Raw genomic sequence first — 23,286 nt, forward strand, 5'->3', positions numbered from 1 at the left:
GGCTGAACAGCTGATGTTTCCTGAAACTTAAAAAAAAAAGAGGTGGCCAAAGCTAAAAAGATTCTGCAGTCTGTACAGATGATCAAAATTAAAGTTTGTTAGCAAGTCCCACTCCGATCATCTTTGGATCTATTGTAAAAGTGTTCTGAGTGGTTTTTAATTCTGAAGACAATTTTTTTTAAAGTCGTTTTTTAGAACATAGTTTCTGAAGGAGTTACTTAGAAATTCATTTCTGAGTTGTGGGCGGGACTGTTAGTGCTAAGTAACCCCGCCCCACCATCCCTTCTGCGTTACTGAGCACTACCCAGCCTAACATTTTTTGGTTTGAGCCAGGTTTTGAGCCAGAAACCAGCTTGGAAAGCAGAAAATGAAGATGTACATGGAACTAATTGTCTACAAGAGGATGCATCGGAATGGACTGGTGCAGGGTAGCTTTTGGCCTACCCAGTGTATTTTCTAAGTCAGAACTATGATCTTTTTCAAACAGTTCTTGTTTGTCCTATTTGTATAAAGAAATACTCAGAAATGCAAATTTGTGCTAATTTTTTTCATATATTTCCTTCATAATCAGAAAAAAATACAGCAAGAATATGTTACCAAATAAACATCGAAACCAATGTTTTCATCAGAGTGGGTGTTTTTTAGAGCAGTGATTCTTAACCGTGGGGCCGCGGCCCAATCTTGGTCCGTGAGCGCCAACCAGTGGGCCACTAAAAAAAAAGACTTCTAAAGATGAAAACGTTGATATGTTATTAAAAAGGATACATTTAAATACATTTGTCTTATCAAAAAATGTTCAAACACAATGCATTGTGGTCTATTTTTGCCAATCTAGTGAGCAGCGATGCACACTGGTTTTTCGCGGAGACTTCTGGGAAATTTCTAGGGCACTTGCTTTTGGAATTGTAGATTCGGACAGCACTACAAAATGCATCTAAGTGAACATTCTCTAAACCATCCCTACTTGTTTTTATAAGGCTTTTTTAATGCCAGTTTGCCTGCTGTTACAAGTTTGACGTCTTAGCTCAGGGGTCGGCGACCGGCGGCTCCGGTTTTTAATTTGCGTTTCCTCCCTGTGCTGCGGCTCTCTGTGGTTTTGTAAAATAACTATCATGTTCTCAGATTGTCGTAGTGCCTTAGTTCCTATCGAGCCGGTGTAGGGGGGGAGCAGGGGGCTCGAATTGCTGGCCCACCACGTCTGGCGCTGCTGCAGTTTCCCAGGCAAACTCTAGGAGACCGGATTAATGGTAAAATGTACTAAAATGTTAATTAAGAGTGACCCTTTCCGGCATTCCACCCAGAATGGTTTGTTGATGTTTAAGACACAAGCCCAAGTGTCTTATTAAGAGGTGAACATGAAATGAGATTTGGAGCATGTTAAAAAAACTGATTTAAATTTGTTACAAATTTGGAGAGTTAACATCTAGTACAAAAATTAAGATTACTAATTTGTCAAGTTCATCAGCAGGTAATGTTTTGAAATTCATAAGGAAAGCTTGACAAACTGTCAAACCATTTTGATTTCAGAGCCATCAATGAATAAGATCTGGAAAAGCTGGAAGATGCTCGTAGATTGGTGGACCTTGTACCTTTGTGAAGTGACAGTTCCATAAAGTCAAAAATACTGAATAAAATTATTACCATGATTTCAGTATTTGATTTTGAGGATTTATAGAAGATGGGTGATGTGACGTCCTTATGGTAAAAAGATAAGTTAAGTTCTGCAAATGTAAAGGGTTTTTAAAACTATGCAAAAATAAAGAAAATGTTGTGATTGATGCAAAACACATTGACAGAAGTAAAACATGGTGGTGGGAGCTCAATAATATGGGATTGGTTTGGGTTTGGCAGAGATGAATTTTCTCAAATTTATTGGGGTTTTAGGGATGAAGCATGCAGGAGAGTAGATGTGTCCTTTGTGCTCAGAGGGAAAGTGACCCAAATTAAATATTTCGGTCTGCAGTTTGGCTTAATAACGCCCACAATTTATGTCTCAGACATTTTTGCTCCTTTTTGGCTGATCTATTTTAACACCTGAGCAACTGAAATGTCAAGCTCTCATCCTCAAGAGCCCTTGAAGGGAGGACACAAGACTCCGCGGGTTGCAGGGCCAAATTCGGCAGCTGCTGAGGCAATCAGCAATGCTGGTAACCTCTATGTGAACATGCTGCTGTCTATGATAGTCTCTCTATCAGACATCAGACTGATACTTTTGGCAAAATTGAGGACCTGGCCATTAATCTGTGCTTGGACATTGTATCTGTCAGGCAGGAGCTAAGGAAAACTACTTCAACGCTCGGTTGAAGCTCATGCCTCGACCACTGGTGAGCTGGAGCACTCCACCACAGACCACAGCAGCCACATCACTGAGCTCGAGGCCACTATTAGCAGGTTAACTAAGCAGGCTGCTGGTCTGGAAGAAAAGTGCAAGGATCTCAAAGGAGTAATATTCGGATGCTTGGTGTATCGGTGGTAGCAAAGGGACTCAATATACTATGTTAAAGTAGTGTTTACTTCTCTATGACTTTTTTCTTTGCTATTTGATTGTGCGCATTTACATATGGATCCTTTTTTATTGGGTCGCATTTAACCTCTCATAGCCCTGTTAAGTTGCTGTGGCTCCTACAATGGAGCCTTTTAGCTTAGTTTTGGCATGTGCCCCATTTGGGGGGATGCTTGTGCTGGGGTGGGTTGGAGGGTGGATTCCAGATGGGGAGTTTTCATTTGTATATCTGTTATGTTTCTTCGCCATATTGTTTTTGTTATGAGCAACACATGTTCCAAACTTTGTGTGGAATCTGTGAGTCTATCAATCTTAATTTGACCTGTACTCTTCAAATTTTGTTTCCATTGGTCCAACCAAGAGTAATACAAGACCATGATGGAGGTGCCCCTTAAATGTATTAAGTGGAACTGCAAGGGACTGAGTTCTCTTGTAAACCGCTGCAAGGTTGTACATCATCTCAACATTTTGGAGATCAAATTCTAGCCAGATGACGCCTAATTACAGGCATTTTCAGGAATGGTGTGGAACAGAGAGTTTCTCCTCATGCAGATGACCTTCTACTTTATATTTTAGATCTCTCTGTCTCTATTTCTGCAGTTCTCTCTATACTTAGCTCATTTGGAGCCATTTCAGGTTACAAACTAAATTTGAAGAATTATTCTCTCTAAATAAGCCAGTGCACAAATATCCTCTTCATACCTTTCATTTCAGAATTGCTTTACACAGTTTTACTTATTTGGGAGTTCAGGTAACTGACAGGTTCAAGGACATCCATAAAGCTAATTTTCTTCTGTTGAGTCATATACAGGAGGACTTTGATCACTGGTCAGTACTTCTCCTTTCCTCTAATTAACTCTCTCAAGATGAACACTACCAAAGTTTTTATAATTATTTCAATGCCTACCTATTTTCCTCTCCTATACATTTTTTTTGTAAAATTGACAATAATTTCAAAATTTATCTGGAACAAAAAAATCCCTAGGATCCGCAAAGACTTTTTACAAAGACCCAAAATGTTAGGTGGGATGGCCCTTAAAAACTTAAAATGTTATTATTCTGCGGCTAACCTTAGACTAGTTCAGGTTTGGTTACACTCTAACCCATTATTTTCTTTGATCCAGTTGGGGAAACTGGTGTCACTCTCAGTTTTAGCCAATACTCCAATTAAGAGTGCCTCTTTTTGTTACACAAGAAATATAATTAAATTAAAAAATCAATTTAAATGCTTATTTGGCCTCCTGTCATCTGTCACTGCCAAAATCATTTTCAACCCTCTCTGTTGGTTGGGGAATTCACTAGGTCTACGCTTGGTATAAAATCCTTTAAATATTTTTACATTGACATAACTTTTGCATCATTCAAGCAATTGTCTGAAAAGTTTGGCATACCCAGAAAACGCCTATTCAGATATTTTCAATGCTGCATTTTTGCTGATAGAATATTCCCTCAGTTCCCCAATGCACTCAGAGTCACTGCTACATACATTTCTTAGGCGTACCTTTACTCTCATATCTACTCCGTCTGTCTTGACTCTTTGGAATTAATGAAGAAGCGTTGGGAAACAGAGTCAAGAGAAATCCCTGGGGATATATGGGAGGTAGATTTTCAGAGGGTATATAAATTCTAAATATGTGCAAGGCAGGGTCTGGTCCAGTGCAAAATTCTCCACCGTGCTCATTGGACTTAAGTCAGGCATTCTAAAATGTATAAAGATGTGGACCCAGGTTGTGACAGATGTCACCAGGCACCGGCAAATCACGCCCACATGTTCTGGTCTTGTCCAGCTCTATATTCTTTCTGGAAAGACATTCTTAGATTTTTATCCCAGATCATAAAAATTAATAGAGCCCAATGATTTGACAGATATCTTTGGTGCACCTCCATCATCTGTTCCATCCTCCTCCTTAGTGTCTATTTTGTTACCTTAGGGCCATATTTTTGCTTAGATGAAGTCTTTGAGAAATTCTAAATCTTATAAAACTTGGGGGGAAAAAAATCAGATTTTACACTGAAGAGTTCACTTGTTGTAGCTTTTTACTTTGTCTATGACTTGTGTCATTTAGTGGTTTACTATCACTTTTAACCTAATCTTCACATATGGATCGGGACAGTTTGGAGTGGTCGAGGGCAAACGTTCAGAAAGCAAAAAGAAATAGACTGGCTAGTCAAGGAGAGGCGGCAGTTGAAAAAACAGTGGGGGAAGGCCACAGAGGAGGAGAAGGAGGGAATAAATTTGGTGCACGAAGAGATCAAGGGTAGGCTTGCAACACTGGGAAGGCGGAAAACCTCTTGAACAACTGCAGAGAGAAGGAGCAAACAAGATTGCACTTCTAAAAGACTCTTTCAAAAAAGGAAAGAGTCTCTCTCCATCAAAGGCCGTCCTGGAAGAACATCTGAAAAGATCTTGAGCAGATGACCAATGCCAGGGAAGAGGTTTCACTCCCTCCTGACATGCCACCAGCAGGCACACCGGAAAACATGAACGAGCTAGACACCAGTCCACTCAGGTGGAGGGAGGTGGAGGGAAGTGGACAAAATTGTGCGTAGAACAACGGTCACATCAGCTTCACGCCCGAACAAAGTTCCATACAGGCTCTACAAAAATTCTCCATGTGTCTTGCAATTCCTTTGGAAACGGATGAAGGTTGTGTGTAAAAAGAAGAAGAATCCAACATCCTGGCGGGATACTCATCCCCAAGCGGAAGAAATAGTCCACTACTGCCAGATCAGCCTCCTGAACGTTGAAGGAAAAATCTTCTTAAGGATGTTAACTCATAGGCTGGCAATCTACCTTTGTTGTCCTCATTTGGTGTTCCTGGATCTTGCAAATGCCTTTGGCTCAGTCCCTCATAATTTCCTGTGGACATTTCAAAGTCCCACCAACTCTTACAACCCTGGTCAAGGCCTACTTCCAGGATATCCAGCTCTGCGTGACAACAGCAGAGTACACTGCAGCGTGGCAATACCTGGAAGTGGGAATCATGGCTGGCTGCACCATCTCTTCATTGTCATTCACCCTGGTCGAAGAGGTCATCATACAGATGTCTCGATGGGTGGTTGGCGGACAGAGAATAAGACCTGGGCTGAGGCTTCAACTGGTCAGATCCTACATCAATGACTTCACCACACTGACTACGACCAAGGCTTGCACAGTGCAGCTATTGTGGAAAGCTTCAGAAGAACATAAGAACATTGAGTTGGCTCGCTTGAAGATCAAGCCAAGCAGGTCCAGATGTATCTCCATCTTTAAGGGGAAGCTGTCAGACCAAAATTCTTCCATATTGGCAAGGAACCCATCCCAATGGTCTCTGGGAAACTTGTGAAGAGCATAGGCTGCTGGTATGATGCCTTCCTCAAAGATAAAGAGCAGGTACAGCAGCTCAGTAAGGACATAGCCAGCAGCCTAGAACATTGACAGAATCCTGCTTCCTGGGAGACTGAAGCTCTGCTGCATGCAGTACAGGCTACTCCCACGTGTCCTCTGGCCACTAGCCCTCTATGAAGTGCCACTGTCAAAGGTAGAATAGTTGGACAGGATGATTAATGACTATGCCAGGAAGTGGCTTGGCCTTCCCAGGTGCCTCAGCAGCATTTGGCTCTACAGCAAGTGCGAGGGAAGGCAGTTAAAGACCTCTCCAGGGCTGCTGAGAAAGGAAGTCAACGGTTGGGGATCAAGAGGAAGGACTTGACCTGGGTTTCCAAATGTCTGGTGACTGATGGGGTAAATCTGGGATACTGGGACTCACTGCTGAACCTTCTGGAGGTGTTCTGGAAACACAGAAGACAGGGGGCACCGACTTGAAAACCCAAAAGACGCCACCACTCGTTTGCCTGCGACAGCATCTTATCTTCGCCATAGTATCTACTGAGGGATAAAAACACCTAGTGCTACACAACAGATCTTAATAATTCCTTTTAGCGAACTGCGATTTTGGTTCAAATCTGCATGACTGGATTGATCAAATATTGCTCTTCATTACTTTGGCATCGCTAATGTTAGCTTGAGTCTACAAGCTTCCTCGTCAGCATGCAAACAGAACCCACAGTGACAGGGTAAGGGAAGGGGGCTGTTGACACAGAGCATCAACAGCCCCGCCCACAACCCAGAATTGTGTGAGCTACTCCCACTGTGCATAAAATATGTCTCAAAAAATGACAAAGGCTTTTTGATTTTGGCTAAAAATTTTATAATCGTAATTAAAAGATCACTGGGAACGATTTTACGATAGAAAATAATATGGTTGGAGTTGGATTTTAAAGGAATGATAAACCTGCTCCAAATGCGAATTTAGCGTCTCTGATTGCGTCTTCCAGCAAACTGCACTAGATAACACACATTCTACTTCGTCCAAGGACAACAGTTTCAAACTTCTGGTGTGGTCCCAGATCTTAGAGGTTTTGAGAATCTGAAGCTACATTCACACTGCCCTCGGCAATGCGCTCTAAAGCGGCCACTTCCGATGAAAAATCTACCGGTATGTAGATGAGCATAAATGCACATTTCGGGTTTGCGCGTTGAAAAGTCTTGTGTTTGCTGTGCACATTTCTAAGAGTGTTTTCATGCTCTACTGTACACACAAACTGCATGGCCAATAAACATGCATTGAAAGTTAAATCAAGTCAAACTTTAACCAATCAGGGACTATAAAATGGTAGTGATGTTAGAGATAAACAAGATCTTTAATTCACGGAAGTGCCAACCATTCGAAAATTGATCATAAAAGAGTAATACATAATTGTGGTTTGTGCCCGGCCAGAATGATATGACACTAACTTTTTCATTTATTCGAATAGATCTATGAAAAGCCTAGAGCAACATTTGCACATTTTTGCACTGCTTTGACATTTCATACCAAGCCTCTTCCAAATGTAGGTGGCAGACATGCAGATGTAAAAGAAAACCAAGACGCCCTTCCCTGATTGTCCACTGTGAACACCATAGGCTAAACATGCGTTCAAGAATGTGCATTAAGCACATTCTTGAACGTGCGTCACATGAATGTCACATGAATGTAGTTGAGAAGCTCATGGTAAATGTGGAGACGAGACAATCAGGTCAGGAAACTGTATGAACAGCTGATGCAACACTAAAGGCATAATACCACTTTTGAACTTTAAATTAAGTATAAACAATTTTTTAAATTATGATTTTGAATATATCTTGTATTGTAGTAATGCTAATTACCAATGAGAAGTGTGTATAAAAAACCTAACAAGATAAGATACATTAAAAAAGACTTTCATTATTATGCAAATTCACAGTTAGACCCAAAGCAACATTGAAAAAATCCAATCATTAGACTTTTTCAATTTCTAATGGTTGCTGCAGATATCTGGGCTTGAACGTTTCTTTGCCTTTTTCATTCCACTTCTGAGGAAAGAAAATCCTTTAAACATGGGCTCTCTATGAAAACTGTCAATTTTCTCCAACCTTACCCTGGTTGTAGATTCAGAAAAAAACAAAGCTGTATTTTTTGGCTTTTTATGTGAAAAAAAGATTGCCAACATCCAAATCAGAGAATCGCCATGACCATAACTGCTCAAAAACAAGATTTGTACTTTTGACATCCTGCCACTCAGATGGTTTCAGGGATGAACATCTGAACCATTTTTTCCTCTGCAGTCAAAGTGTTTCACTTCAAAGCAAAGCTGCATGATGAAAGAAGAAGAAACACAGCGGCTCAGTGGGACTTTGTACGAGCCTCTGCCTCCCTCTAGTGGTGAAAAGTAGAAACAGCAGCTGCAAACAACAAGAAGACAACTGTCTTTTTCCCTATAACTTAACACCTTTTACTCTTTGGCATGTTTTCAATCTTGAAAAATCTCTAAAAAGTTGTAGTTGCATAAACTCTTAGTTTTTATTTGTGATAATAATCGTTTATATTTAAGTATTGGGTAATTATGACAGACTCAGACGGCTAAGGACTCTGTTCTTTTAAATAAAAAAATTGTTCTTACTCTTATAAAAGCCTCACTGGAGACTATAGTGGGACAAAAATCTATTAGTGGCACTATACGTCGACGTTGGTTCTGCAAACGCAGTATAGAGTCAGGCCTCATCTTCCACCACAGATAAGGTGTTAGTGATTTCAGTTCTCATCAATGCCAGATCTCTCGCAAACAAAACATTTATCCTGAATGACTTTTTAACTTCTGACAGCTGGATTTTATGTTGCTGACGGAGACGTGACTTCAGGCTAGAGACTTCAAGCCATTTTAAGAACTTCTTCCTGCTAGCTGTGGTTCCTCCTCAAGCTGCAGGTAGAGGTGGAGGAGGAGTTGTTGTTTTCTGATCACACTTCTCATGTCGGCAGCTGACAGTTTCTCCAGCTACGAGGTTCGGCTTGTGGAAATTAAATGCAGATCTGTGGTTCTCTGAGTAGTGATCTACATGTCGCCCACGCTCAATAAGGACTTTAATCAGGAAATGCAAACTTGTTGTCTGAGATCATTTTAAAGTAAGATCAGAATTTAATTGTTGGGATTTTACAAGTTCAACAATAATGAGTTCAAACAGAGGCCATTATTACGAGTGGAGGTCAGAGTTTCCTTTAACAGAAGAAGTTACAGGTCTCTAAGAACCAGAAATCTTGCTTGTTTGTCGGTTACCAAATATGTATTTTTTTTACCATAATTTACAAATAAGTTCTTTAAAAATCAGACAATGTGGTGTTCTGTATTTCTTTTCTCATTTTGGTTCTCATAGTTAAGGTTTACCTGTGATGAGAAATACAGGCCTCTCTCATCTTTTTAAGTGGGAGAATGGCACAGCCTCACCTGCAAAATATAGCTTAAAAAAATAAGATGAATATTATTATTTTTTAAATTAAAAATAATAATCTAACATTTTGAAACATGTTTATTCCATGATGACTTTTTCTGTGTGGGATTTTAACCTTTTTTTTGTTAAAAATACAAAGCGACAGGTGAGGCCCCAGCAACTCGTTCCTCCCCTGCACCCAGACTGTGCCGCATACACTGACTGAGCTGCTGCTCATGCATGCACATCACTGTTTTCTTTTTAGTTACTTCATTTGCTTATTTCTCGTCAACTGTCTGCTTACATTGGTGCTAGTTTGTGACCCTTTTAGTCTCTGACTGATGACGTCAGTGCCTCACCAGCCATGAACCCCACCGCACGTCACTCACTGGTCTCCAGTTAGTCCAATATTCAGTTGCCCCGCCTGTTGCTGGGGACCAGACGGTGTGAGCACACGCTCTCTTCACTGGCTGCCTGTGTCTCTTAGAATTGATTTTAAGATTTCACTTCTGGTTTTTAAATGTTTGAATGGTCTGGCACCCTAGTACCTTTCGGAACGTCGAGTCCTGAGATCTGAAGATGAAATGCTTTCAATGATTCCCCGGACTCGGCTTGTGACCAGAGGAGACAGAGCCTTTTCAGTTGCAGCTTCTAAACTCTGGGATGCTCTCCTCCTTTCTGTGAGGTCTGCCAGATCCCTGCCAGGGTTTTTAAGTCACTTTCAAAAACTCATCTTTTAACTGCAGTGAGCAGATCCAGTGGGCCAGCTTGTTAATTTTATTGTTTTACTGCTTTTATTGATTCGCTTATGGTATTTTATTGTTGAATAATTTTATTCATATTTGACTATGTTTAGCACTTTGGTTACTCCTGCTTATTAAGTACTATACAAAAAATAAAATTGATTGGTTATCCAACTCAATTCAGCAAGTTCTTTCCAGTGATTGTGTTGAAATGAGACTTTTCACCTGTCAAAAAAAGAAAATCTCCACATACACAGCAATAAAATGTCAGAGTTTCTTTTTTTATAAATGAAGAAACTCCTAACAGCACAAATATTATAGCATAAGGCCAGGAAATCATCATAAATGATCATAATTTGTTTTCTTGTACTAAAGGGTGTGTAGGTGTGAGTGTGTGTAGGTGTGTGTACCTCTGTTGGAGAGCTTCTCCAGCAGAATCCTAAAGTGCTGCACTACAGACGGGGAGACGTCGTAGGTGTAAACCTCCTTCGCCGGGACAGAGTGGCACTTCCCAAACATCCCATCTGTCGACACATAAATAGAGACTTCCATCAAAAGGATTCCCACTTACATTTCTATTTTGCAATGCCTCCCGCGCGACGGCACCCAGGGTGACACTTGGGAGGAAATTACATTGCTGCAGGAATAGCAATAAGGCGAGCGCAGTGAATGCATCATTCAAATAGTAATATAATCAAAGCTGCAGGCAGCACGGAACAGGCCTCGCCTCTGCCGCAGCCGTCTGGACTCCCAGCTCCATTCCTCACATCATCTTCATTATAACTGGAGTAACTGCTGGATACTAACATTCAGACATCAACGGCAACAGCATTTTCACTTATGAAGGGAAACACAAAAAACACTAAACTTCAGAACTCAGAACAAATGGAGTTCATAAAAAGCAGTTTTGTCTTCACCGACGACGCAGGAAAGCAAATACCCACAAAAGCAGCACGAAACGTCACCAAAGTCAGAGTTAATGTGAGACAGTAGAGAACAAAGATGCATGTTAGCTGAACAGAGGATGTTCAGGAAAATGTCTTCGACATAAAGTCTCACTCCAATAATCTTTTGATCTATTTACAAAGGTTCCCAGGGGTCTTTTAATTTTACAATTATGCCGTTTCTTTAAAAAAAAGTCGTTTTCTAGGACAGTTTCTGTGGAGCGGCAGGAGTTTGGAGATTCTGCCGATGCTTCCCCATCGTGCTTTGGCAGTTGTAGTTGTGAAGGTAGCCTACTGGGTTCATGCACTTTTTTAGCAATGGTTTTCCATGGTTTTTCCAAAACTTTTCCATAAGCTTTCACAGAATTTTCCACATTTCAGTCAGACTTTTGTAGTCGGTACCACTAAATCAAACCAAGACACATCTTCATACATCCTTGCTCTTTGGCGTCTTCATACATACATTTGTCTGCCTCACCGTTAAACTTGCAGCCGCCGTATAAACGGACACTTATGTTGGCATGGAGGACACTACCGAAACTTATGGAAGCAAATTACATTCAATAAAAAAACTAAAAACACGGGTGATCTTGGTTCTATTTTATTTGCTAATATCTTGCGGAACTCACTTAAGTTAAGTTTGTCCAAACTCTTAAGTTGGGACAAAATACCTTCAGAAAAACAGAATCTGTTCCATTTACTGTTCATACTGTTCCATTTTTTTATTTTTTATTCTTTTTTAAACTCTCATCTTTAATTTGACAAATGTTTTCACAATTATAAAGACTTAATGTTTTTCAATGCTGGTGGCTATTATGACCCAATGCAGAGGACAAGAGAAATAACATAGGGCGCCTCATCACTAGTCATTCACTTGAGCAAGTACATCTTTAAGAAAAGTAATTATCTAGGCTAAAACTTAACAGCATTCACAAATCCCGTAGATCTAGCACAGTAAGTCAGTCCATTTTAAATTAATGATTTTTATCCATAATAAAAGACTTTTTGTTTTATTTTACGTGGGATGTGTTTTGTCCCGACTCTCAAGAATCAGTAAACTTAGAAAGCAAAGAACAGGTTACACAGAGGAACAGGGTAGCACACAGAACGGACCAGCACAAGAGGAAGGAAAAGACAAGGCTTATATAAAAGCATACAAGCATATGACGAGACACAAGTGAAATCGATCAGGGGAGATCGGGACCAGGGAAGTAAAACTCAAACTAAGACAGGCAGGAAGAAACCTTCAAAATAAGACAGGAAGTTAAATGAACACAATCAGAACCCAAACCACAACACGCCTGGTCATAAAAACTATAAGATGAGCTGAAGTTAAAAGTTGAAAAGTCACAAGTATCCGTGTATCATAGACATTATTCGTTTTGTTTATGTGCTCGTTAGGATATCTTCACTCCACACTGCTCCCTGTCTGCTTCATCCCTCCTCCTTACCTACAGTGTATTGATGGACAGTTTTTTTTTCTCGCTCATCTTAGTGTCAGATTTTCACCTTTGATGTAACATTCGTCTTTCCAGCAGATCTGGTATAATTGTTACAGCTTAAATTAATAACTTAGTCAAACCAGTGCTTGTATCCCCCACCTTTTCACCTTTCTTCCTTTTACTCTCTTCCACCCTCCCCTCACATTCTTCCCCTCTCCCTCCCCACACACACTAAATGTAACAAATAAATAAAAAATAATACGACAAAAAGGGGTTTATACAAATCTACACTCTAGTTTCTTGAAGCTATATAACCTCTTTTTGTGATAGTAAAACCTGTCCAACACAAAAAGCCTTCAGCTCTAATCTGTTTGCTCAGCTGTTGGACAGAACAAGTTAAAAGAAAAAAAAAAAAAAAAAAAAAAAAAAAAAGGATATCTTCAGCCTGTTCTTCCTACCTTCTTTATCCACTTTACAGGGCAAAATATTGAACGGAGCAAAACATTGAATGGACTTCTATTGGCCAGTATGAACTGTATATTTTTGTCTGTGGTGATGCAGAAAACGAGTCACAGTCGGAGGTTACATTTTGCCATCATTTCCTTTATTCCGGCATTTCATAGCATTTCGCAATAGCAAGCTGAAAGCGCCATTCACTGAACTGACGACAACTCCAACTGCTTTACAGCAACATAAAGTCCTATCAACGATATCGAGAGGTTGGACTTCTGCTGCAATTTACATTTAAATCTCAAGTTAAACTATTTTTTTGTTTGTTTTTTGCATCCAAATATTAAAATTTCATGACTTTTTTCAAAATTTTACAAAAGATTTCGTTTTTTCGCAAACCTACAGACCTAGAAATTGCATTTTCAATTTCCTAAACTTTTCCAGGTTTTTCATGACGGAATGAAGCCTGTGCTCAAGACATGCTTGTCGCTGGAGTCACTTTGTGCCGAAAATCCAAACAGTGGGAAGTGCAAATCTGTACTGTCTTAGAAAAAGAAAATGTATGCAGGCTCTTAAGGGAATGTACCCCAGATACAAATCATTGTTGTTTTTGTGGATTCTGCCAAACTTTTGCAATGATGTATTATTTATTTATGATTTTTTTTTTATGTTTACAGGTTGCATGATGGGGCAGTGGTCAGCATCCTTCCCTCACAGTGAGAATGAGCTGGTTCAAATACCACCTGGGAACTTTCTGTGTTGAGTTCTCCTCGTGCCTGTGTGTTGTTTTTTTTTATTTTTTAATGGAACACAGGTTTCCTTCCACAGTCAAAAAACATGCTACTTAGGTTCATTGATGATTTTAAAAAGTCTGTTGGTGTTAATGAGAGTGTGTTGGTGTGCGGCCCAGCGACAGATGGTGACAGCAACGCTGTGACCGCAAAAGGGACTGAGCAGGTTTGAAAGATGGATGGATTTTGTTTGTTTGTGTAGAAGAAAGATTATACACCTCTGTGCTTGAAAACTGCCTTGACTTCAAAGTAAACCAATAAAACAGTGCAGACATGTTTCCATCTGAATTCCAGGGTGTGTGGGAAAGACAGACTAACATCTACAGGCATGATTCAATAAAGTTCATTGTAGATACCGAGTACTTAAATTATTATTTTTTTTATTTTTCTATCAAACACTGGTTTTTTTTTGTTAAACGTACCAACATGTTTCGGTGGAATACCTTCTGCCTTCGTCAAGGTTCGTCCAAGGAAAAATCAAAACGCAAAGAAAAACAGTTTCACTTAAATAACACAATTTAGAATCCAAAACGACCCTGACGAAGGCAGAAGCTATTCCACCGAAACATGTCGGTACATTTAACAAAACAAACCAGTGTCTGATAAAAAATAATCTAAAGGCATGTTATCGTCTTCAGTCCGGATCTCACGCAGCACCACTTCTGTCCGATTTCCAGAGGGATATTCCTTCATAATTACACTCATGTGCATCAAGTCTGGGACATTTATCCCAGTCATCTACAAGAAGGCTGTTCCTCGGAGCCGCAACTGTTTTGCAGTGATTTATGGTACCGATTAGAGCCCTTGTCAGAAGCACAGGCTGCATTCAATTGGAGGAGATTGATGGAAATCGATGACCAGATGTTAATGTTGCACCCAAAGGTTAAAAAACAGAAATGGAACAAAAACGAGTCATGCAAGTTGGGGGATGAACCGGGGGGGCAAACCCGCAAACACAACTGGGGTCGAAAGTGGAATAAATGAGAACAACTTATTGCATTTCTGCACTTTACAGTTAAGGCCTGACTCCCAAAAGAAGGCAGCCTCAGTCTCACCATAATGGATTAAGCCATCGTAATGGATCTGTTAGCTCAGGGGATTTTCAAGTTCATCTTTCACGCACTTCCCTCCACAGACCAATTAAGTCTAGCATTGCATGACAAGGCATCAGCAACTTTCAATAAATAAGAACCTTTCTTTCATTAAATATTTTTGCTTAAATCTGTTTTTTGTGTTAGCTTCGTTAATGAACGAGAGTTTATTAAGTAACAAAAATGTTAGCAGAAAACATAAGGATTAAATTAATTTAAACCTCTACACAGCAATAAACATACTAATAGAAATTAGCTAAAAACTACTACATGGCTACTATATGGCAGCACATCCAACCGGCCTCACAACCGCAGACCACGTGTAACCACACCAGCCCAAGACCTCCACATCCAGCATGTCCACCTCCAAGATCGTCTGAGACCAGCCCCGGTTTGCATACCCACAGAATTTCTGCCCAAACTGTCAGAAACCGTCTCAGGGAAGCTCATCTGCATGCTCTCTAGAATCCTATTGAACAAACTCGTTAGAAATTCCACTGCTGTCTCTCCTAAGCACTTCCATACCTCCACAGGTAGGTCATCAGGACCAACGGCCTTTCCGCTCTTCATCCTTTTGAGAGCCTTCCTAACCTCATCCTTTCCAATCTCTGCTACTTCCTGCTCCACAACAACCACATCTTCCTCCCTTCTTTCCCTGTCATTTTCCTCGTTCATCAGCTCCTCAAAATACTCCTTCCATCTTTTCTGTACACTCTCCTGGGTTGTTAGCACCTTTCCATCTCTGTCCTTTATCACCCTTACCTGTTGCACGTCCTTCCCATCTCTGTCTCTCTGTCTGGCTAGTCTGTACAAGTCCTTCTCTCCTTCCTTTGTGTCTAACCTGTCATATAGTTCATCATAAGCTTTCTGTTTGGCCTTTGCCACCTCTCTCTTCACTCTACGCTGCGCTTCCTTGTACTCCTGTCTACCTTCCTCAGTCCTTTCTACATCCCACTTCCTTTTAGCCAACCTCTTCCTCTGGACGCAGTCCTGTACTTCCTCATTCCACCACCAAGTCTCTTTACCGTCTTTCCTCTTTCCAGATGACACAACCTAGCATCTTCCTACCTGTTTCCCTTATAATCTCTGCTGTAGTTTCCCAGTCATCTGGAAGCTCATCCTGACCACCCAGGACCTGTCTCAACTTCTGCCTAAATTCCTCACAAGTTTCTTCATTCTGTAGCTTCCACCACTTGGTCTTCTTTTCTGTTTTCCCTCTCTTTTTCTTCCTGACCTCCAGAGTCATCTTACACACCACCATGCAGTGCTGTCTGGCTACACTCTCTCCTACCACCACTTTGCAGTCATTAACCTCTCTCAAATGACCTCGTCTACATAGGATGTAGTCCACCTGAGTACTCCTACCTCCACTTCTGTATGTCACTCTATGTTCCTCTCTCTTCTGGAAGTAAGTGTTGACTACAGCCATTTCCATCCTCTTCGCAAAGTCCACCACCATCTGTCCCTCCAGATTTCTTTCCTTCACACCAAACCTGCCCATCACCTCCTCATCACCTCTGTTGCCCTCACCAACATGCCCATTAAAGTCTGCTCCAATAACAACTCTCTCTCCTCTGGGAAAACTCTCTATGACCTCATCCAACTCACTCCAGAATCTCTCCTTCACTTCTAACTCACAGCCAACCTGTGGCGCATACCCACTGACTACATTCACCATCACCCCTTCAATTTCTAACTTTAGGCTCATCATCCTGTCTGAGACTCTTTTCACCTCTAGAACACTGTTTACAAACTCCCCCTTCAGAATCACTCCTACCCCGTTTCTCTTCCTATCAACACCATGATAGAACAGTTTGTATCCTCCTCCAATACTACGTGCCTTGCTGCCCTTCCACCTTGTCTCCTGCACACACAGTACATCTACCTTCCTTCTCTCCATCATGTCTGCCAGCTCTCTGCCTTTCCCTGTCATTGTGCCAACGTTAAGAGTCCCTATTCTCAAACCTATGTTCCTGCCTTTTCCCTTCTCTCTCTGGCAACGGACCCTTCTGCCTCCCCTCTTTCTTCGACCAACAGTAGTCAAATTTCCACCGACACCCTGTAGGTTAACAGCATCGGTGGCGGTCGTTGTTAACCCGGGCCTCGACCGATCCGGTATGTCTAAAGTGTTGTGGATGATTCGCATGGTTATTGTGGCAATTTTTACGCCGGATGCCCTTCCTGACGCAACCCTCTCTATTTATCCGGGCTTGGGACCGGCACAGAAGTAACTGGCTTGCAACCCCTGTGGCTAGATTGAAACTGTACAGTCTACAGTTTACAAAAATTGCACGTTCTCACGTTCAAGACGTCAACAGGGAAGACTCATTGTAGCGCAGAGAAACTGTCACTTTAACACAATGCATCATTGGATATGTAGTGCAAAAACTGACTACCATCTCTGAGCTTCATGGTTTTGTTCACTTGTTCCACAGTTTGACACCGGATTCTGCAGAAAGCTACACCGCTAAAGACGAGCTTTAGCTGGTATTTTTGGTGGAACTGAAAGACTTTACGAGCTAAATCAGAATAAGGAAGTGAAGACTTTAACCACTTCTGATTGGTCAGACTGATGACGTATGATTAGGGGTCCAAGAATGATTGGCAGAGACAATTGAAGGGGTGGGACTTTTCCAAAAACAGAGCTGAAGCTAAATCGCGGTACTGTCTTGTCAAAGGGTCTTTAATAGAATCAAATAAACACAAAGAAAAAAGTTCTTTATGAACATTCATATTCCTAACTACTCAGTGTTTTATCAGGGCCTGTTTGGATGAACAAAAACCTGATATCCTGGAGACGGTAAATGTTTTTAGATCAGTGAAAATGGGTAATTTCCCACGGCACACCTGACCATATCTCACGGCACACTAGTTGAAAAACACTGAGTTAGATTACTGTAATGGCCTGCTCACTGGCCTCCCCAAACGAGCTGTAGAACAGCTTCAGTACGTCCACAACGCTGCTGCTCGAGTCCTATAGAACCAGGAAGTACCATCACATCAGTACTGTGCTCAGGTCTCTGCACTGGCTTTCCTGTAGCTCAAAGAATAGACTTTAAAGCAGCTCTGCTTATTTACAAGTCTCTCCATGGCCTTGCACCAAAGTACATCTCTGACATGTTAGTGCCATATGTACCATCTCGGACTCTAAGGACCTCAGGGACCGGTGTAGGTACCATAACCATTCGGCCTGCAACAACCATTTGCGGTCTTTCGACTAGTGCTGACGTCACATTATGTGATTGGCTGTCCGTTGGTCCGATGTGTGTCAGATAGTGATTAGTCTAGACAAATAACGATACTACCATAGAAGAAGATATTATGCGGCACGTTGTAAACAAACAGAGCGCCGACACAGAGCGAGATTATCTTCTAAACGTGCTTTTATCATTGTTATGATTCGTTTGGCATGCTGCTACCGAACCGCACACTGTGACAAAGCACCTTCCCTGCCTGCTAACACGAAGCTGCGAGACTCCAGCTGCTCTGCTCAGAGACACGGTTCCCTCGTGTGGAGCAGCCGGTTCATTCTAACAGCCATAGATCTTTTTTAAAAAAGGGGGTTGTGGCAAAATCTCTCTGTAAACATTACAAAGAATAATGTCAGACACAACTTATGAAGGAAAAGAAATTTAGGTTAGGAAAGGAAAGGAAACGTGAAATGAAAATATGTAGAGCCTGAGCAGATCTCCACGCTACGTAGTTTGTCCAAGTGGGGCTACCATTGTCAAGTTATTTTGCCCCACTTGAAGGGGAAAACATCAAATGGAGGAAATGCTGGCAGGACTCCACTCAAGAACTCCATGAACGTGTCTCTTTTCTTTTTTTGTATTTGACTTTAGACAGAGACCTTTTCCAGTGTTAAATGAGTAGTTGAAGAAACCAAGCAAGGTGAAAAACCTGTACAGAAATAATGCTTATGAAAATACATGAAATTGAAATTAAATTACAAATAACTATACTTTAATTTCAAATAACAAAATATCATATTTGAAATGATCAAATTTCACACAATGCACCGTGATCAATTAATCAAACAGACATAGAAAATACATTTCAAACAATTCACGTCTAAAGCGCACCGATAACGCGATAGACAGCTGATCTCTAAAGGTGCCCCCTGAAACAGCTGATCAACCCCCGATCACTTGAGCATCTTACCGGCTGCTTCTTCACTTTTTTAGATGCTTTGGGGTGGATTTTTCCTTCATCTGACGGTTGGCCTGAAAGTCTGCTTCCTTCAGTTCGCCTGTCAGATCAGTGATCACCGCTTTTGCGCGACACGTAAATCACCATGCGCACGCAGGCACGCTGACGCGGGTTTAATTAATCTCACCTGTTGCGGTTGACCTATTTTTGGAATCTTATTTTTATTTTTAAATATTTTTCTTAAATTTATAACTCACTTTCCAAACATTCAATTTCATCTAAGTATAGTTTTATTTTTTCCGCCCTGCTTTATTCATTCTTTCCTAGTTCCAACAGTTTAAAAGCAATATTGATTTTCAGTAAATATATGCATACATACATGTCTCTGTCTCTCTGTCTGGCTAGTCTGTACAAGTCCTTCTCTCCTTCCTTTGTGTCTAACCTGTCATATAGCTCATCATACATATATGCAAACATCTTTGTCTGCTTCAAACTATTTTAACCCCAATTGGGATCTTTCTTTCAACAGTGGGGCAAAAACAGTTGTGTTCCTGTCAGCTTGTCTACTTGTTTTTTAATTCTCGGCTGATCAATGCATGCTTGTTCTCTGTCTGTTTATAGGGCAGAAGCTTCAAAACAGTTTCATATTAAAACGGATGTAGTTACTAAAATTTTAACCAAAGGATTGAAAACCCAGTGTTCAATCCCCGGGCCCTCCCACAACCAGCCAATTAGTCTAACAAGGCAGTTGCACAGCAGAAAAAGCTTATGGTGGGAGCGCTGCTAGAGAGCAGGAAGAGTTTATGATATCACCTCATTAGTAAGCTACGCTGTGAAGAGAGTCACTAAAGCTCGGTGTCGTTCGTAAGGTAAAACCTAAAAAAAAGGCAATATTCAGACGCTCAGACTGCGTGGACTTGTTAGACTGATGCACCCCTGATGCAGTTTTTAAAGGACCAGCAAACCGCGTGCAGATGGTAGTGAGTCAGACGAGTTGGGGTCGTCTTATGCCTGTTGTCATGGTGATGGTCTAACTGGGAGAGTCTGTGAATAATCTAATGAACCCAGACATGGGGACATGATTACCTATGCTTTTGTAGAGCCCTTCAAAATACAGACACCCAATCTCTAAACATGCTTTGTGTCTTCCATACATTGTAAATGTGATAAACACAGACAATGTCCCATGTAGCAATAAGGCTAAAAACATTTGGTGGTAGCTCCTTCCACATGTTTTGGGGCATCAAGTTTATGAACACATTTTTAGACGGATCTTAAGCAGTGAGTTCACCGCACGTCCAAATAGAGACAGTCAACACGAATTTCACTGGCGTATCATGTCTGGTGTTAACGCAGGATTAACTCTGGTTGTGGTTACTGATATTAAACTGATTTTGAGAACTATACGGCACTCAAAATTTCAGTCTGCTTTTTACTTGTTACTGACAATGTTGGGAGTTGGATTAGTCACAGTAACGTTTATTTTAGCTGCATCGGTCTGTTTTTGAGGGAGATCTGGCTCCAGACAAGATGGCACTCAGATATAATTAGCTGCAAGTGTAAATTCCAAAGGTTTTTAGATTTGTAGCGCCTTTTATTAAAACTTTTTAACGTGAATAAACGTAACTGTTACAATCTCCAATACAAAATAAAGTTTAGTGTGCTTAAAGTGGGGCAGAAAACGGCAATAGTTTTATTCCTTTCAAAATTGATACTAACAATAGTGTTCAGATTCGTAAAACTGTTAACTTTTTTACATCGGAGCTTTAGCTCCACTGCAGTGACGTGCGGTGGGGTTGATGGCTGGTGAGGCACTGACTCCTCTGGAGTGAGATTTACAACTGCAAGAACCGAATATTTCCCCATTCATCCAACAGAAAGTAACAGCATATAAGTTACATACAAGAATTTATTTGTCCTACAGAGAATATTTCTTTTATAGACATGGATAGTACACTTTTCTTGTGTATAAATTATTCAACAAATTAAAGTATACAGATGTGTTCAGCACCTATTTAATTTTGACCCTCAGTAACTATTTTTAGCATTTTTTCCAACTTTAAAGTATCGTGCTTTGGACTTCCGGTATGTGCAGAGCCATGAACGGCCGTGTTTAAGCTGAGCTCTGATGGCCCCCTCCAATTTTGCATGAAAGCAAACATCCCAGCGTTGTATTTCATATAAAAAAATATTTGCTTTCACAACAGTAAATCTAAGGACAGCTAAATTCGGTAAGAAAAATGCCTAAAAATCAAAGTCGCCAAGCTGATTCCCAAGAGGCTAATGCTAACAGCCAGCGGGAAGTGCTGGACGCCATTAGCGCCTTGAGAGAAGAATTAATGACCACAATGGCGAACACAGCAAAGACGCACTCAGACCAGCTTGTAGAGCTTCAGGGCTCATTGGAGAAAATTGAATGCAAAATTCAAGACACAACTGGTCGGGTTACAGACCTGGAAACTGGGCCGGCTGCCCACTCCGACTCCATCCACGCGATGCAGGCTGACATAGGAGCAATGAAAAAAGAGCTAGCACTCCTAAGACCACCGTGAGGACCTAGAAACCAGATCATGTCGATGCAACCTGCGCATCATGGGAGTGAAAGAGGGACGGGAAGATGGCAATGCTACAACACAGTTTGTAGCGAAGCTTTTGGCCGAGTCACTGAAACTAACCTCAGTCCCGCTCCTGGATCGCCTTCGCAGCAAGCCGAATGACGGGAACGAACTGCCACGCACCTTTGATTGAATGCGATTACTTCAAAGAAAAGGAGAGCATTCTAAAGAAAGCGGCGGAGCTGAAAACAATCACCACGAAAAACGGCGACAGAATCACGATTGTTCCGGATTACACCCAGACTGTCAGCGAGCAACGAGCAGCTTTTGGGGAGGTAAGATCACTCTTGCGGGGGCTCCACCGGGTCCGCTACGGACTTCTATTCCCAGCCACACTCAGGATCACCACCCCCAAAGGAGAGGAATTCTGCTTCAAATGCCCTTTAGAGGCTAAAACATGTGTAACCACCAAACTAAAGCAGCAGAAATGACATGCAACTGTCCCATTCAAAGATGCTGGTATACACTTCGGATTTTGCATTTTTCTTCTTCTTCCCTGCTCACCATCATGCTGAACTAGCTTGGGTGAACTTTGAAAGAAGGAGGGTCCCGGTCTGGACCAGGTATTGGTGGTAAGCCTTTGTTCTTGTGTTATAGGGGGTTAATTACCAGATTGTTGGAACATTCTCTATTCTACTTTCTTTTTTTTTTCTAATTTAAACACATTAAGATGTCAGTCTTAGTTCATTATGTAGTGGGGTTCTGTTATTTAACTGTTCTTTGGGTCCTTTTCACACAGCTAGTGCTTGTGTTTTGTGTTCAGGGTCTTATTTTTCTCTTTTGTTTGTGTTCAAGAACACTGTTTTATTGGATTCATAATAAAGGAGTGTGCTATAAGAAGACAGGGTTTAACATGACAACATGAGTGCTGATTTAAAATGGGTTAGCTGGAATGTGAGAGGTCTCAACCGTCCAATAAAATGTAACAAGGTGTTTTCACATCTCAGCAAACTAAAGAGTCAAATAGTATACTTACAAGAAACACACCTATTAAATAAGGATCACAATAAACTAAGAAGATCAGGGATACCATTCTAACCTTAATGTCCGAGCAGGGGGGTCGCCATCTTGCTACACAGAGATGTGCACTTTGAAAAGACAAAAACGGCAGTTATATTATCGTTTAGGTAAACCTTATTGGGGGGAGACTTTAATTGTATTCTCCATCCAGTGCTTGACCCTGCTTCCCCTTGTCAGAATACTAACACACATGCAAACAAATCATGTTAATACATTTATACAAAACTATGGCATGGTTGACCCTTGGAGAACTAAAAACCCAACGGCTAAATGCTTGTCATTTTTCTCACCGCCCCACAAATCCTATTCAAGGATTGATTTTTTTCCTGGTTGACAGTAGACTCTTGTCACTGGTGAGAACCATAGACTATAAAATAACGGTTATATCGGATCAAAGTCCTGTTATAATGTAAATTAATGTTTCTGGTTATTCTCCACCGCAGAGAAATTGGAGGTACAATACAAGGCTATTGACAGATCAAAAATTTATGGAATATATTAATAAGCACATTGATATGTTTTTTTAAATAAATAGCACCCCTGACATCAGCCATGGCACGCTTTGGGAAACCTTCAAGGCATATATTAGGGGACAAATAATTTCTTATAGTGTGCATGATAAGAAACAAAAGCTTAAACATGCTTCTGAAATCAGCGATCGCCTCAAAATTATCGATCAATGTCAAACAACCTCACCATCCCAGGAAATTTGGAAAAAAAGAACACTGCTTTCAACAGAATACAATCTGATCATGAATGACAAAGCCATAGAAAA

The 23,286-nt window shown here is 41.0% G+C and overlaps 1 protein-coding gene across 2 annotated transcripts in view; it reads right to left on the reverse strand.

Moving 5' to 3' along the window:
* The window catches only part of LOC101175682 (receptor-type tyrosine-protein phosphatase N2), a 373,019-nt gene that overhangs the window by 326,532 nt on the left and 23,201 nt on the right, over positions 1 to 23,286 (reverse strand). The window contains exons 1-2 of one of the 2 annotated variants that reach the window (XM_023965498.1): positions 18,889 to 18,994; positions 10,420 to 10,533 (exon numbers count right to left, since the gene is read on the reverse strand). In XM_023965498.1, the coding sequence (XP_023821266.1) occupies positions 10,420 to 10,528 (109 nt within the window). In that variant the 5' untranslated portion in view covers positions 10,529 to 10,533; positions 18,889 to 18,994. Of the gene's footprint in view, positions 1 to 10,419; positions 10,534 to 18,888; positions 18,995 to 23,286 lie in introns of those variants that run through there. The other variant, XM_023965497.1, reaches the window with a different exon arrangement.

The sequence above is a fragment of the Oryzias latipes genome, chromosome 17 (genome assembly GCF_002234675.1).
Source record: "Oryzias latipes chromosome 17, ASM223467v1".
Taxonomy (NCBI): domain Eukaryota; kingdom Metazoa; phylum Chordata; class Actinopteri; order Beloniformes; family Adrianichthyidae; genus Oryzias; species Oryzias latipes.